The 17721-nt window shown below is 41.4% G+C and overlaps 1 protein-coding gene across 1 annotated transcript in view; it reads right to left on the bottom strand.

The window, feature by feature from the left end:
* The window catches only part of RGS20 (regulator of G protein signaling 20), a 42012-nt gene extending 26088 nt beyond the window's left edge, over window positions 1-15924 (bottom strand). Inside the window, exon 1 of the mRNA XM_075085020.1 lies at window positions 15802-15924. Within this exon, the coding sequence (XP_074941121.1) occupies window positions 15802-15924 (123 nt within the window). The remainder of the gene's footprint in view (window positions 1-15801) is intronic.
* Between the last annotated feature and the right edge of the window lie 1797 nt (window positions 15925-17721).

The raw sequence follows: 17721 nt of genomic DNA, 5'->3' as shown, positions 1-17721 counted from the left end.
AGGCATCATCTTCTTCCTTCTCCCTGACTAATGGATGTGGGCTGATGTCCAGCTGCATAAGAGAACTGCATAAACAAGTGCTTGGACTTTGTTGAAATGGGGTTTACAGTTGAGGGACTTTAAGAGCTGAGAGACAGAGGTTGAACCGCTTCCTCTGCCTAAAAGGAATTTGAGCATGCATTTGTCACGTGTGAAAGAAAATTCCCTCAGTCATCAGAGTAGCTTGCTCTGCACGTGCATGTCTACGACTGTACTGTTAGTCCCCACTGCTGCCCTACTTTGTACAGGTTAATTCAACTTGGCTACAACAGCAAGAAAGCAAAATGGAAACATCTTGACAAGTGAGTTAGGCATGGGAGTATTGGGCTTGGGTCTTGGTTCCAAAAAATAGGTTATGGAAAATGGAGTGTTTACATGTGAACTGTGTATTTAATAAAATTACCTCATAATCCCATACAAACACCTGTTTGTAACATACATGCCAAATATTAAATCACCAATTAAAAAAATTTATATTAGCTACTACTATATAAGGCATTAGAAAAAAAAAATCTCATTACTAGACTTCCCTGAATACTTCGCATGAAGTCTACATAAGCTACTGATAAGCTTTTAGGAGGGAAGTCTATCCGGCATGCAGTAGTTTTATTCTACATCAGAAAGGAGTGACTTTATCTGAGGGTGCCTTTCTTATTTAATATTGTCCCTTTGTATGTTTCTTAGACTCCAGCCTCTCTGTTTCTGCAGATCTGTCTAGTTAATATCTTTTCCTCATTTTGTCTTTGTGGGAAAGAAGGAACCTATTATTGTTGTTCACAGAATGGTAGAACATTATTGTTGTTGTTATTATTATTATTACTACTATTACAAACTTGTACAGTAATTTTTTTGTTCTCATTGATAATGTTAAGAACAGGTTGTAAGAAAGGCAATATAGAACATGTATCTCTATTTTGATATTGTATTTCAACTTTCTTGCAATCACACTTCAGGGAGTGACATAATGCACATATTAGCCTTTTGGGGGCCTGTTTTGCTTTAAGGTGTTAGGACATATTGCTGGGCCTCACGCCTGAACTCCTGCTCCTTGCCCAAGGAGAGGTCATACACATCTGTAGGGCGGCTTATGGGTATTAGTCTATTTTAGTGTTTCCTGCTCACTTCAGTTGTTAGAGAGTTTCTAGACCACTGAATGGAGAGGATTCATAGTGAATTAGGGAGCAATTCAAACAGAAAGTAGGAAGCCATTTTTAACTATGTTCATTGACATGAAAGTGCATTTGTTACAAATCACTTTGAAGACTGATAGGCTTTTCTGGGAAAGGAGGTATTTTCAGAAGTAAAATGAGTTTCCAGGAACTTTAGTTGGACTTAGATTTTTATATATATATCTCAGCAGTATTCTAGTATTTTCTTTATCTTAGTCCTTAATAAAAGCTTAAAATGTAAATATATATGCATATTCAAAAAATGCCTTTTAGGTAACGACATTTTGAAGTGAACGTAATGCTGGTGATCTTATGGGAAACAGCTTTCTTGAACTTTTAAATATTTGTATTCTTTCAACATTAGTTACATACAGGTGTAAGTAACTTTTCTTAATGCATATATTAGTAATTGATTTCAACTGGAAGAGGTAGGTTCAATGTTGATGGGAGGCAGAATAAAACAGAGTCTTCAAACATGTAAAACTAACCAGAGAGCTGCATGGACTCCACAGGGCTTTAAGTGATCTCACACATGGCGATGCCTGTTAGTCCTTCATTTTTCATAAACGTTAATAGCGTGTGTTAATTCTCCAGTAGAATTTATTTTGTATGAGCCCAAATGTGTAAGTCAGTTCCTCCCGATGCCATGTCATTCACACTGTCAAAACATGACCATTCAGTAGGACATACGTAGAGCATAGGGTTTCTCTTAGTCTTTTGCTGGAGGATTAATCTTCCTCGAGGTCTTATGCTAAAACCTGTAATGGCATTACGTTAGGACTAATGCTTGAAAAGTTATTGTAATGCTTAGACTTGGCTTAGATGCCAGTGCAGCCAGAATTGTTTGCTGTTGATGGCTCTGCATAGTACTTTGCTAATTATTCCAGCACCGTAAGGTTATTTTCTAGGGTGATGTACTTTCTCAGGTTGGTCAATCCCAGATACATGTTCTGCCAAAACTCTCAGCCTCAGTATTTATATCAGTCAGTCTCTACTCCACTGTTTCCACTCACAGATCTGTTTCTTTTTCACTCCTACATATCACATCTTTGCTACTTCTAAGGAAGAGGAAGCTTAAAGAGAAATTTTGAGGTGGAATTAAATATTAGAAATAAGGAGATGTTTTCCAGTAATAGGACTGAATGCCGGGTTTTAGAGCATCGGAGTCAGGCCAGTGATGGCTCTGCTCCCCATTCTGGCCCCAGTCCAGCTGATGCGTGCAGGCACCGTGGGGTTTGTGAGCCCTCGGATGGAGTTCTGTGGCACAACTCATGTGCTTAAAATCCTTGGTGACTCAGAGTTTCTGGCAGATTGACAGACTACCCAGGAAGCTGGCAGCTTGGGCAAAGAAGGTCTAATTAGAAATTGCAGTATGACACATACAAAAAATGAAATCTTTGCATTGTATGTCTGCATTAAGAAACCATGTCATTCATTTCATTTGCCATGTTTGGCAAAATGAAGCCTCACTATATTCTTATGTATGTTAGTAGTCTCACCTTATGTATGTTAGTAGTTAAAAATGTAGTGCCAAATACATTTTTTTAAATCATGAGGATAACATAAATTTCTAATTCTATTCTTTTTTTTTTTTTTCTCCCCCCAGAAAGCTCTGAATTATTTGGAATCATTAAAAAAACCCTACAGGTTTGGGTTGATTGAAAAAGAAATTCTCCCATCAGGACAACATTCTGTTAGTGTATGTCCTGACGACATCAAAGAACCTGTACCAAAGGTCTGGGCAAAATGTTGACCAGAAAAAGAATAGGTTCTACATCCAAAAAATTGTGATCTCCCCCCCCCCCCCCGCCCCCGACGATGGAAGGGAGCTGCTCAGTAACTCTCATTACAAACTTCCAGAAGGTGTCACTGTGCACTTACAATTTGAATGGGGAACCTCAAAGGTGGAGGATTAGTGCCAAAGCACTAGTCCTCCTTGTGCTGTTAGGGGTCCTCTTCTCTGTCCATAATGGAAATTAAATGTACTAAAACTGGAGACACAAATATGTTCCTCTTTTCATGATTAGCAAAGGAAAAATATCTTCATAGTATAAATGTCACTCAACAGGTACCCATCCAACCACGACCTCCAGGAATGTTCCTGCTATTCTGGGTCACACGTAACCTAATTGTTACACAGGATCCTAACCAGACAGGTGCTTGGTAAGTAATAAATATAGTTAAATTAAAGATGAATCCAAAACTGACAGGACTGCCATTTTTAGGTATAGAAAGTAGTTTGTAGTTATATTCCAGAGCTGATTCAGAAAGCAAGATTAATGGGCAATCTGGAACCAATGTTCCTGAACAGCTCAAGGTTTCAGAGTAGTTCAAAGTGTATCTGAAAGCCCAGTTGCACAGCCATACTCCAGCTTGACATGACTCCCGAGGAAGACACTGTGACTTCTGCCATTGACTTTTGATCAGATTTTGGTCCTCAGAAAATCTGGAGGAAGTGGCAGAATTATGCCTAAAAGGCGGATGGGAGAAAATATAACTCACTCACAGGATGTGGTGGAGAACATGAAAAGACATCAGCGCTAAAATACACTATAACTCCTTTGAAAAATAAGACCAAAAGAATAAAGAGCAGGCAATAAGAGACTTCTAAAGAGTATGAGGTTAAAAAGAATAGTATCAGAAGTTAGAATGTTTTAGGCTGATAGATGCTGGCATGAAGAGCAAACTCTGTATTTGTCTCATTGCAGACTAGTTTGAGGTGGTGACCAGGAGTATTTCTCCAGCATCTTAAAAAGACCTTTGAATGATGATAGGAGGAAGAGGAGCTGATGTGATAAGAATGATGGTGAGAAGATGGTGTGAACATATTTGGGAAATGGGAAAACTTCAGGTGACATCTACCCCGGTGTACTAAGTTATCAATGCAACTCTAAAAATACTGATTTAGAGGGGTCAGGTTATCCCTGCTACTTAGATACCCCTGTGGAAGTAAGCAGAAAGGCCTGGGGCTGCCTTGCAGAATCTCTTACTAATTTTTCTCTCAGCAATGCCTTATGTGATCTTACCCATATAGGAGTGCATGCCTGGATTAGAGAGACTGTGATTGCAGACAGCACAAATTACTGGCTAAATGTCATGCTTGCTTTAGGCTTAGGAGCAGACTTACAAATGGTATCAGTTCCCATATCTCCCTTCATACCACAGCTACTGAGTTACAGGTTATAGGTACAAGGACCTGAATAAAAAAAAAAAGAAGAAAAAAAACCTCAGAGCTACTGAGCTTTTGGGGGAGGCCCTTGATGTGTTCCTGTGAAACCACATTTCCCCTGTCTGATGCTCAGAGAGACTGATGCGCCTTTCTGCAGGCTGGACCTTCTCCTCTGGCCACTCCGGCGCTGTCATGTTTCCCTGGAATTGGAAATACACTGCACTTTGCTGCGGTTCTAGAAGTGTCCTGAGAGAGGGAGAACAGCAGTCCAGATGGGTAGAAATTTGGACAAACCTATATTTATATCCCATCTTTACGCACCTTTGTTCAAAACAAGTCATTAACAGACCACACTTGTGGCGGTTTCCCTCCATTACACTACTGTTTTGAAAGACCATGTCCTCCTCCTGGGTGGACGAAACATCCCTCCCAATCTCCTGTCTGCACTTCATGTCAAATCTACCTCCTGACTGAACACAGAAGAGACAAAGCGGGACTGAAAGCATCCCGCCTGCAATAGCCTATCCTTCCTCCAACTTATTTCTCCTCATGATTTGGAAAGGCTGGTAGGAAACTAGTAGAGTTTGGCTTTTCTTTCTGTTTAAAGTGTGTCTGCTTACAACCCACTATGACACTTGAGAGAACACAGCTTTTTTATGAGTCTGAGTATGCCACTGTTGGGCAGGTAAATCATTCAAGCAGATGTTATTGTTGTACTTAAATGAAGCGCATGCATTTATCTGCAAAGGGTCTGTACGAACAGAATAAACAGTGCAGTGAGGATGGCTAGTCTGTCATAAAAATAGCAACCATCTTTCAGAATCAAAAATTTCAGTGAACATAAAGAAATGCTGGTTTGAAGAAACGCCCCTGGCATTTAAGGCTGAGACTAAATTTATCAGTCTTCTCATTGGAGAACTACCCAACTATTTCATGTCAAACTGTCCAGAAGACCTGAATGTAAACTGAGAAACACCCTTTAACCCTCTTACTTAGATGTTTTAGATGTCCCACTTATTGACCTGCAGAATTCTGGGTAATATGGATCAGTAAATGGAGGAAGAATTTTCAGTTAAAAAATAGGACAAAGGGACAGAGAGGAGCTACTTGGCCACTCCCCTGGTGCAGTCTGAGTATCCCTGCGAATCTGAGCACAAGTTCCAACTACTAGAAGGCACAAAGGGTGCGAGTGCCAAAGCTTATTTGGGATACTAAACTCCAGGATGGGCAAGGAATCCCTAAAGGGAGACTCCCTTCCCCGAAGACATCTCTCCCAGAGGAATGCTTGTGTTTAAACAAATCGGTTTGGTAATAAAAAGAGAAGGTTTTACAAAATCAAGCACTGCAATGCAAGAAAATGAATACCTTAAAATATTATAATCCTCCTGCCTCTCATAGTAAATGCCAGTCATTATGCAGTTCAAGAACAAATACTTTATCCTATCTTGGTCTAAGTCAGATCCACTGTTTTTGCTCTTAACTTGATTATCCTCAGATGAAACAGTGAAGTGGACGGAACAGTAAGAACTGTTTTCTTCTTTATTGAGTCCTAAAGTAAATTACACAAGAAAAAAATCACAGCTACTTCCTGAAATTAGGCTGTGCTTACAAACTGAACCAAATGAATAACAAACCAAAGTTGTGCCCTTTCCCTTTTTCTGTATGAAGTCCTCAGCCTACACCTGACATCTCTGGACTCCTGAGAATAATTTTCATCCTTCTTGTGAGAGTAATTAAGCGCTTGCAACAGTGAACCTGGAAAACGGATCTGCCATTTTTTAAGATCGTCAGCTGCTGCTCGGATGGTGTCACCGGGCAGCTCTAGGATTGCTGCAGTCTGTTCTTACATTTAACAGTTGATGAAGTATTTTAGATTTATTTTAAAAGTAACACTAAAAGTAAAATATTGAGGACAATTAGCCTCCTGAGCTGTTTCCAACCACATCTGGTGGTAGACAGAAGATCTGTTAAGTTACAGATCTCAACATCTAAGTTCCTGGAAGTCTCATAGGAGTCAGTGCCCAGCACAGGGATGGGCTGTGGGAAAGGCCAAGCCTCCTCAGACATCACCATCAGCCAGTAAGTAGGCACAGACGCACTGTGATCCAGGCTTCACCAGTTCACCTACACAGAGATCATTGCCATGTTACCGTTCAGCACACCTTTTGGATGTGGCTGATGGAAAAATGATGTTCTGCCTGCCTCAGAGTTAAGTTTTAATGCTTGTGATGAAACATACAGTTACTTATATTGTACATAAACAAGATGCTTTCATTCCCTGTGTGGTCTCTGGGAGAAGAGTGGTGGTCTCTCCCATGCATTTCCTGGCTTGGTGGGGCTTTGACTTTGACCTGCTTTCTGGAGGATGCACCTAGCTGTCACCTAACAACCTGGAGCTGGGCTTCGAAATTAGGATAGTTGTGGTAGGATATTCTGATCTCTTTTTGCATCAGTCTTTGGACTTTGGATTATAAAGAGAGGCAAATAGATGGGAGTAAAAAGCTGTCCTGTTATTGCACAGGAGGGGCCCTCAAAATGTAGGACTGAGTAAGCTCTAAATGGCTTGAAAGAAACATTTATTGTCCCCTAGAGTCTTCAGATTTTTTGTGGAATGAAATTGCTGTGAAAAAGCATGTATGTGATTCATGACTTTTGTGTCTTTGCACCACTCATGGGAAATGTGTATCAGGTAGCGTGCATTGCATACAAACAGGCAAGGGGAAGGAGTAAATTACTTTTCATGCTCAGTACATATACAGCAGAGGGTAATGGATTTAAACTGCAGGCAGGGATATTTAGGTTAAATATGGGTTTTTAATGGTAGGATGGCGAAGAACTGGAGCAGGCTGCATAGACCGTGGAGTCTATGTTACCGAGGTTTTAAAGAACAGGTGGGGTAAACCCATGCCAGGAAGGACTTGGGGGTAGTTGATCCTAGCACCAAAGGTCAGATGACATTTTCAAGCTCCCACCCAGAACTGCCTTTGATGATACTGCACTCCATGTCATTTTTCTGGTCGCTGGAAGGATTCACTAAGTAGAGTGGCCTGGCTGATACCTGCGATCTGGGCACCACTTATTCTGGAACTTAGGGACTCCTCTGGCACTCAGAAATCCCTGAGAAATATGAGCTCAGAAAACCCCACACCACAATTCCACTTTCAATTGAACATGAGGTGTATTGGAAATAAAACAGAGTGTGATGTTAACACTGTGCTCAGGTTATCTCTACCACATGATGGCCTCTAGGAGAAACCATAAATCAGAGCAACACTAACTGTTTTATTTCTTATCATTCTGGGACTGGTGGTGTACTTCACTTTAGTTTTGCATTTTACTGGGAATCATTTGCTTTCACCAGTCTGGGTGTGAGAGACATATCAGGGAGTAAAGGTCAATTCCTCCTGACTCTCACCCAAACTAGTTGCCTTTTTAAGAAGGTCTCCATGGTCTTCCAGGGAGAAAGAGTTGCTGTTTTTCCCCAGTATCCTTTATCTAAACTGTTGATTCTTGCTGGTGGACAGATACCCTAAATTAATATATTTGTAAATCTGAAGTTATCTATATCTCAAATTAGTTGATTTAGAACTAGGCTGAGTGGGTTATTTATTAACCAGCACGACATTTTGTTCCACTTAAAGAAGGTAATCTTATATTAATGAAAACACTCTCTGTAGTTCAGGTCAGACTAAGATTATTTTGCTGAAAAATTTCTCTAACTAGTGTAAAACAGTTTATCTTTTGGGTTTTGTATTCATTAAATTATTTCTGACAGTAATATCCTAACAGCCCAGGATCCTGCATTTTTCCATTTCAAAGGTGCACAGTTAAAAAGGAAGTTTTAGGGCTATTTCAAAGGTAAAATATGTAAATCACTAAATTGGAAAAACACATGATTGCAAATTAGTACAAATTATCTCTGAGGACTAGAAAATTTGCACACTATTAATATGCCAGTAATCCACCCATTAATGTGTAGTACATTATTATTTTGACAACTTTGACAAAAGAATGCCCTCTGATTGCTGTCTGCACAGCTATTATTGGCTCATAGGCAATGCTGAGCAAGACAGCCAGCTATTCTCAGAACAGTGTTTCTGGATGCAAAAGAAGAAACCTTTTATGAATTTAAAAAATATTATTATGCCATGTAATTGCAGAACAGTTGAAAAAGAAAGACACTGTGAAGAGCTCTTTGTTTCACAGAATAGCTGAGGTTGGAAGGGGCCTCAGCAGTTCATCTAGTCCAACCTCCTGCCCTCGGGCTTCCTAAAGCCATGCTGAGAACGGTTTGAATACCTCTGAGGATGGAGACTTCACAGCCTCTCTGGGCAACCTGTTCCACTGTTCAGCCACCCCCACAGTGAAAGAACAAACAACTACAAAAAACTGGTAGAACAATTCCTGCTTAAGCCACATTCATCTGTTCTTACATTCATGTATTGTGCTAAAGATTAAAGCATCTTGTTTTTTAGAAGAGTTATATTTAATGGTTTGAGCTGCCTGGAGCAGACTAGTATACTAAGGATATTCAGAGAAGACATGGGGAGAAGAAAACCCCAAAACAAACATGAAAGGTCTCTGCAAAGCTGCCCAGGAGTACCAAGTGAATGGTGAAAATGACTCCTGTCCATTGATACTAGCTAAGCCAGTAGCTTGTTGCATGTCTTTCAGGGCTAAGCCTGTTAATAGGTGCCCCATTCGCAGTACATTGTGCTCCTCCGCGGCTCCCAGCAGGACCCACAGTGCTGAATTAGGCACCAGCACCTGCTCCCTCACCCTGTGTGGACAGAGCTGGTATCTAAACACTCCATCCAAAAAATGCCAACATACTGCATGGGGAGCAGCCTCACGGGGACAAAGGATGCTCCCAATCGCAGGAAATAGCATTTATGCTGCATCTGTCAAAGGAAGTTATGGGACTGATTTGGCACTGTATGTGCATCACCCTTCATTTGGGACCCACAGCTCCAGATACCACCCAGCTCACACCCACAGACATACCTGTCTGAATGCTTCTGTTAGCATATCTGTTGGAGATAACAGGCTCAGAGCCTTCCTCCACTCTGAATTCGCATGGATTGATCTCCCAGGCTGATGGCCTAGCTGCTGGAGGCAGACTGTCAGCCTCAGCTTTCAGAAGTGCCCTCCCTGGCTTAGACCTGGCTAACCAGATGGAGGGGAAAGAGGATGATTTTCCCATATAGCTGCAAGGGACCTGCCTGTGGGTTTTTTTCTGGGCCTCACTGAATACCCGTTAAAAAGGAAAATTGACATATTTCTCATTGAATCTCAGACCCCTGTGTGGCAAGTGCCCTAAGCACAGTAAAGCATCACCACCCCCTCTATACAAGGAATATTAAACTACTACACAACAAGGAATGCTTTCAACACAAGGGGAGGAAGAGACACCTAATATCCTTCTCACAGACACATTGCAGTAAGTAGTTAGTTATTCTTCTGATGTGCGTGGTTTCAAGTCACCTCAGGGGAAGGTTTTAAACCCGGACTTCCCACAATTTGGCAACAGCAGTAAGTCCTGGGCTGTCAAAGGAGAAAGCACTCTTCTGTCCTGTGTCAGAACAGGGAGGTGTAACTACAGGAGCGCATCCAGGTCTGTGATTCACAAATGAAAGGAGAAGCCTATCTCTAATGTCATTTGGTGTTTCTGCTGATGGCCACCTCTCCAGAATGGTGGCTTTTTGAATCCTATCCCTATATACTCCATTCTGCTCACACATACACAGACACCCCATCCCCAGCTCAGACACATGGGCTCTAGAGGACGCCAGCGCATCTAAATGCAGCACGCAGTGATGCTGGTCATTGGGGTGACCATGGCCTGTAGTGGATTGTGCTGTTTCTAGCTATGATAATAATTATTTAATAGATACTAAAGTTTATTTTGGATTCCAGTCCTGTACTATTTACTTTCAACTTACAGGTTTGTTTAGTCAGAAAACTGTAGGAGTTTTACCCAATGAGCAGATTTGTACTCTGATGAACGCAAATGGTTCAAAGACGAAATGTCCATACCATAGTTACAAGTACTATAGTTAAGCTAACAGTTATCCCACTTCAGATGACCAGAAGAAAGGGAGGACTCTGACTACCCAAATGACTAGTACAGTCTTTTTCACAGCATGGATGACCTGACCCTGATAAGACCTGGGTATTGAGTAACCCTGAAATACTGCCTCCTGTGCCTCAGGTGTACTTTGCGGCTTCTGAAAGCAGCAATCAATGAAACAAACTTTTTCTTGGAGGAATTCTCTTGCAAACAAGAGAAACTACTTTCAGCTTCTACCTGACCCCTCTTGCAGGGTTGGGCGCTGACAGGCCTTAATCCTCCTGATAGGTCTGCTGACAAGATGCACCCCAATGTTTTGCTGGACACTGCAGGTCTCAAAAGGATTGATACAGTCTGTAAAAATATGCAGGAGTAGCCCTTTCTTAGCTAGTAAAAACACTTCAGGGACAAGACAAGCCCTTATTATAAAGGACACATGTTAAGAAAACAAAATTAACCAGCAGAGAAGACAAAGAGAGATAAAGTTCTCCAGCTTGCCCTAGAAATAATTCTGCATACCTCTAAAACCAACTACATATGATATTACCTCATTATCTTAATCTATAAATATTCAGCAAAATACCCACTCTTTTCCCTGCCTAAAAGTAGACTCTATTATCAAAGAAGTTGTCAATAAGAGTAGATGCTAATAATTTGGTGGTCCTAAATACCCTCCTATTTCTCTCCCAGAATTCTGTCTCCCTTTGAAACATCGCTCCTGAATAAAGCAGAGCATCAAACATGTCTCAAATTTTACATCTGCTGTGTAAGAATAACTATTTTGGCAAAGATGAAGAATGTTAGCTGCCAAGTGATTCAATCCACAGCCATACAGTTTGCATCCCCTGCCCATCTGAAACACAAGAATTAGATAAAATGTGACTATTAAACTATGTTTCAGCCTGTCAAACTAAGCACAACACCTGTTCAAAAGAACAGAAGGAATGTGTTCTTGGTATAAGTTGCTGTTTGGTTTGTTCCTAACACCCTATGACACAATCACAAACTTCAAGATATACAAATGCTACCATGACTAAGTATGAAAAACAGCCTCCACAAAAATAAACATTCCTGACATGCAAATGTACTTGGGAGAGATTATATTGATTGAAGAGGGTGAAGTATATTTACTAATATCAGGACTTTTCCTACTCTTATAAAAGATAAAGACAGTATCTGACTTCAGAGGGACTGACTCAGAGCACTCATCACCTGAAGACACCAGAGTACTTGGCAAACAGTGCAGTCTTTTAACTGGCATGATGTCCATTGTAAATAACACCGTTTATGATTTTTGACCTTTCTGGAGTTGTTTTTGAATGGATCCTTATTTTATCAAACTAATCATGATTCATAGCAGTTGCTGAATAATTTAGATGAGCTATGCATGGTCACGAGCGACTTCCGCCTTACACGCAGTTCATGGAATACTGTTTGACATCTCCAAACTCGAAGGATTTCTGTAGAGTTGAGATCAGCTAGATGAAGGAAAAAGGATGCCACACTTCAGCTGGGCTGTTCCCCAGACAGCACGCTTGTGGCCTTTTCAGTGTCTGCCTGGTCTCCTACACAGAACTCAAGTGCTTAGGACTTGGCAAGCAGAAAGGCAATGCTGGTGTAACTGGGGTCTCCTTAGGTCTCAGCATACAGGTTCAAGGAGGCTTGATAGTTGCTCTCTTCCTGGCACACGACTTCCCATTTCACACTATGCTTTTCTCTCTGCTCCGTGCCTTGGGGAACAGAATAAAGCAAGCCCTTATAGGTAAGGCAAGTCTCAGTAGGATCTGGAAAGGATTCTGCTTGCCAGAGAGCAGCACGAACAAAGCTGCTGCCTCAGGGAAGGTGCAGGGGTCCAAGGGGGTCCCACAGCCAGTAGGACAGGAGCCTCACCAGCCACAGCCCATCCCATAGAACTTGAGCAAGGCAAACAGGACAGACACAGACATGTCCAATCAAGGTCCAGACCATAAGGCAATCTCACTGCAGGGTGGAAGGCAGCCCACCAGATCAAGGTTAAGATCAAGTACCACAATCACCAGGCAAGCCCACACTGACAAGGGACAGCCAAGATCAAGCCAGGCAGTCAGCCCAGGGTACGGGTTAAGGTCTCAACCAGGCAGCTCTATCACCAAATGGGACATGGCTGTCACTCAGCTAGAGGCCAGCAGTCCTTCAACACAGCTCCTATCCTCACAGGCCTGAGCTTAAATCGAGCTGCTGGACCCATGGTTGTGGTGTGAGGCCTTGGGTGAGGCTGGTCAGGACCATTAAGGCTTATTAGTGCCCTGGCACTGTTGTCATGCGCTTGCCCAGTCGCTTGGGGTCTGTAGGTCTATTATTCATGTAAACCCAACCAAATATGGAGCTGTTATGTTTAGAAATCATAATTATGTCATGGAATTGAAATGGGTCCTACCCATATGTAACCTGGACATGAACATGGACATGTGGCATCTCTGTGGAGAACATTCTCATCCTCTTCTGAGGAAGTGATGGCGATGACCTCTGAGTAATGGGACTTTGGCCAAATTTTTTCATTAGGAAAATACTGTGATCTGTTTGCAACCTCTCACTATCTCTCTGTGCAGTGTAATGTTTATTTTGTTAACTGGCAAAAAGTACGTTGAGAGCACATGAGAATGTCTGTGTTAACTCTGGACTAAGTAAGTTCTTGGATTTTTGTGTTGAGACTCATAAAAAGTTTATTCACTCTTGCTTTTTAACACTTTTATAAATCAAGATGCAAACATGTCAGAGGGAAAGGCTTTTTAAGAAATGCAAATGGACATTAGAAATAAACAACTCACTGAGTTAATTTAAATGTCATGAAGGGAATTTAAAAGGCCTTTGAACTCCAGCTACCACTTTTCAAAAACATTTTTCTTGTAATTCAGTTTCTCTTTGAAAGCATGTTCAAGAATAAATATACCTAATTCAAGCGTTCTGTTGAAAGACTTTTTTTTAAAATCCCAATTTATTTAATATTTCAACTTTTTTCTATTTGGCATGTTGAATTAGACAGCAACTTGCTCTCAAAGCAGCCACTGCCCACATTCAGAAGCATCAGATTCAAAACCTTACCTAAGGCGGAAGGGAACATAGGAATTAATGAGGACTGGGGAATCAGTCTGATCAAATCCTTGTCAGTCAAACAAATGCATGGGTCTAAGGCCATAGTCTGCCTATAGTGATCAAAGTCACGTATAGAAACATTGTACCAGAAAGAACCTGAACTTTCTGCAGGCTTCAATGTCACCAGAAGAAAAGCTTTTGATGTGATCTTGTCTCTTCTGGGAATGTAAGTGACAAACTGGTCTTGAACCTTACAAACTTCAAGTCGATTTTCTAAGTCCTGGGAAATCATATAAATCATCTGAGCCTTTGTTTTCTATCAGTTAAAAAGAAAAGTATTTCTTTCCTATGTGAAGTAAAGCTTGCAGTTCATTTTAATTCCCCCGCCTTAGGGCCGTACACATTTCTAGACGGGTAAGTTTTCTAACTTCCTATCACTAACACAGTCCTTGTAGACTCATTAACTACTAGTAACATTGCTTATATTACATATGTGAAAGGATCATTTGCTGATGTAGTTTATGAAGTTCTGGAGACATGTTCCCCCAGAGCATGCAACCTCATACAAAGGCTTCCACATGACAGCAATTTCACCTCAGCTGAGCTCATGAAGTGGTTAAAGAGCATCTCCTGGGCTGTCCCTGCAGGCTGTCCCTGCTGCCAGAGATGACAGCCACACTGGTGGAGCCACATCATTTAGAAACATAAGCACAGAACAAAGTATACGGGACAGCCAGCCAGTGGGAGAACGGAAGCTGGCAGCACTGTTGCTTAAGGAACTCTGGACAGTAAGTGGCCCTGAGCCTTGTGTCTTTTAGGTCCCTCTGCAGATAAATCCTGTCACAGAGCACAGGAATAATGTGTTTTCCTCTGTGAGGTCCCTGACTCAGTCCTGTGCACCATGTTCTCAGAGACTCGGCAACAAACTATGATTTCAGGCAAGACTGTAAAAGCTATCACCACGCTGAAAGGAACAATCCACCTGGGATGAATAACAGGAAGGCTGAGAAATGACTAGGGACATGACCTGTGAAGAAGTCAGTATATGGGTTTCAGAAGGTATGACTACCAAGGGTTAAATTCAGGATCCATTGCACCTGTGACAAAACCCCCTTTGCCTTCAAGAGGGCCAAGAAGTCCCCAGGCTGGTGAGCTAAATGGACAGATAATGAGACAGAATGACATGAAATTCTGAAAGGAGTGTACTTGGTTCATTATCAGAAACAGTTTCCTGATAGTGGCAAAGCAGGCTGAGTATTTCCTTTCAGCAAAAGCAGTGAAAGTAATTTAGGATTTCTGATGAGTGTATTCCTGTAACTCAAATGAAATGGCCTCCTGGAAATGGATGTGAATTGGCTAAGGAGGTGGGGATGGAGAAGCAAATTCTTGCTTTACCTTGAATGTCTGTAGGGCAGATGTGGAATGGGGAATGGCTTCTTCCCCTGCCTTGCCTTTCACCAACCCTGCTAACATCCTCAACTGGCTGTCAGTCCCTCTCCACTCTGGTGCTGTTAGTCTGAAGAAAACCCAAATGTTGTGGTTCCAAGAGAGTGTGATCACATTCTCTTCCCTACCGCGCAGCAGGGTGCACCACTTCTGCACCAAAGTTTTAATAAGATACGGTTTCTTGCACCTGTCTCTCTTGCTCTGTTGAGCTGCACAGGAGCACGGTGCTCACCATAAATAATGTTGGTTCACCCCTTAGGCAGCTTTAAGGCTTTTGACAAAATCTAGGGGATACAGGACTGTTGTTTTTAGTTATGGAAAATGGTTCAGTCTTACAGGTTCACTAAAGGGGATTTACTGTAACACCCAAATAGATTTTAGTATTACGATGCGTTTGATTTCTTTGGGATATCTCCTTTTGTTAACTACCAATAAAAACAGTCTGAGGTAGCATCAGTAAAAAATGCAGACCTCTTCAGTGTCTACACATCATGAAACAACATGTTTTCCCTCACCCTTTTACCAACAGATTGGCTCCATGAAGTATGAATCATTTTTATGAGTTAGATGGATGTGTTTAATATGTTGTTTGAAAGCAGACACTTAACAGGAAGGCGGGTCACCACCTCCTTGTCACTGTGGTTGCAACACACCGAGGAACAGAGGGCAGAGGATGAGGCTCAGGAATAAAGGAAAACTACACGAATAATGATGTCTTGGTGATAAATAGTCTATGGCTGTAATACATGACATTAACACTTCCTTTCTGCTTCTTTCCAGATACACCGCTTCCCTCCTCCTTCAGGACATTTGGATAACCCTGGATTTTGTCTTACCTTGAAAATCCACTGTGTTGCTTTAATATCCTCTTCGTCTTCATTGTGGAGGGTCTCCTTTGCTTGACAGCTGTCTGCATTGTAGCTGCGAGTCCTGAAGTAGAGCAAAACTTGTCTCCACATTGAGAAATAAAAAGGTTGCTCCCGAATCCAATTTTACAATGACCTTTCTTGGAAAACCACCACTTTTATTTAACAATGAAACAAAACCAAATCCCAGACATTGGGCTGAATGACAATAACATAGAGATGGCTTGTCCTTACACCGATGGGCAAATGTCAGGGCCTCTTGCAGCTTGCCAGTCCTTCCTGCAGCCTCCACAGTTCTGGGGACAAACAGGATTACCTGCCCTCAGATATCTGTGGTGCCTCATCTCCTCAGCATCGTGCCTGCTTAGAGATTAGATTTGCAACTTCGTAGGTTTTAGTAAGTTGAAAAGGAGGAAGACAGGCATATAGCAGTTGAATACATGTCAGAGAGACAGGCTGTAACAATCATGAAACACATTTTATCTCCTCAGAGTGAATGTATTTCATTTACAGCTTGAAGGAAGCAGCAACTCAGCACATAGTTATACTCTGCAGGCAGCACCAAATGGAGATGTCTGTCTTAGGTCAGTGGCACCTGTCAATCATGTTTTTTCTCACCGACTGAACAGATGGTCTACTGGTAATCCTTCCAGCCCCGATGAAAACACCACGCAGGCAGCAGCCATGTCTGTGAATAGAGACAGACTAAGACTCCAGGTAGATTATTAATAGATTATTTCTCTTAGCTTTATAGAGGGCTGCCAAGCTTTTGCCTTCTGTTTGTCAACGTTCACTATTTTTTTTTTTTGTGCTTTTCGAAATACAGATGGGAGAAACACAGAAAAAATAGGAGGAATATTAAATTATTGTGAAATTTTAATTCAAATCATTATGTAAACGTTGCTTATAGTTCCGGTCATTAGCAATGCTGTTGTAATGAGAGCTAAGCAAATAATAGTGAGAAACCATTTGGGAGTCTTTTAAAGCATCTTATCTTGGAGACAGCAGAAAGTCAAACTCATACATATGTTAGTGGGCACTGAGAAGAATCAATCTGTTAACTTAGTCATCATTTCAAAATACTTCCAATTTTAATAATTTTGTATTTTAAGTTAGAATTTCTGTTAGAGTTAGCTGAAACTTCCAAATGAGAAGTTACTATAAATGGGAAGCCAAGAGAGCTTCCATTTTAAGTGTGTCTGATGGGGTATTCCATCTGTTTTGAAAGTTTACATCAGCTTTTTTTCCAAGTTGAAAAGCATGGCTGAACCAACAATTTTTTCTGCCACGAGTCAAAAAGTTTTGACAATTCAGCATTGTAGATACAAGGTAGATATACTGCCATCTGCCCCCATAGCATCTCTTGTGAGAAGATGTGCCTTGGTCACATCTCTGAATCTTTTCAGAGAAATCTAGTAGGTGCTGAGGAGAAAAATGAAGAACAATTAAAGAACACTTTTTCCAGCACTTAGCTGACAAGCTGCACTGCACTAGAAGTCATCATATAGTACAAAAGCTGTTGCATAAGCTCCGGTAATAAGTCTGACTTTGGCAGAGTTACTGCTGGGATTTAGGTAATCACCTTCTTTTCCATCCTCTAGCCAGGCTTACTGTCAGCAGCACTGGGAAGTTCAGCATTTCCTTTTCCCTCCAAGATGCTAGTGCTCTGACCTAGCCTTTTCTTGTGAGAGAGGATGAAGTTAGAGGATCTATTGGGGTTTTTTTGTTTTGTTTTTTTTTTTTTTTTGTCTTGTTTCATTTTGTTTTGTTTTTACTTTTAACCTAGAGGTGGGCTTCATTTCATCTGGTACTGCAGCAGTTTCCCAAGGAAGAGTGCTCCTTCTACACATGCAGGTGTGGATCCCCTTGTCCAGAAAAGAGCTGTTAGCA

The sequence above is a fragment of the Phalacrocorax aristotelis genome, chromosome 2 (genome assembly GCF_949628215.1).
Source record: "Phalacrocorax aristotelis chromosome 2, bGulAri2.1, whole genome shotgun sequence".
In the NCBI taxonomy this organism is placed as follows: Eukaryota; Metazoa; Chordata; class Aves; order Suliformes; family Phalacrocoracidae; genus Phalacrocorax; species Phalacrocorax aristotelis.
This window is presented reverse-complemented; position numbering and strand designations above follow the sequence as displayed.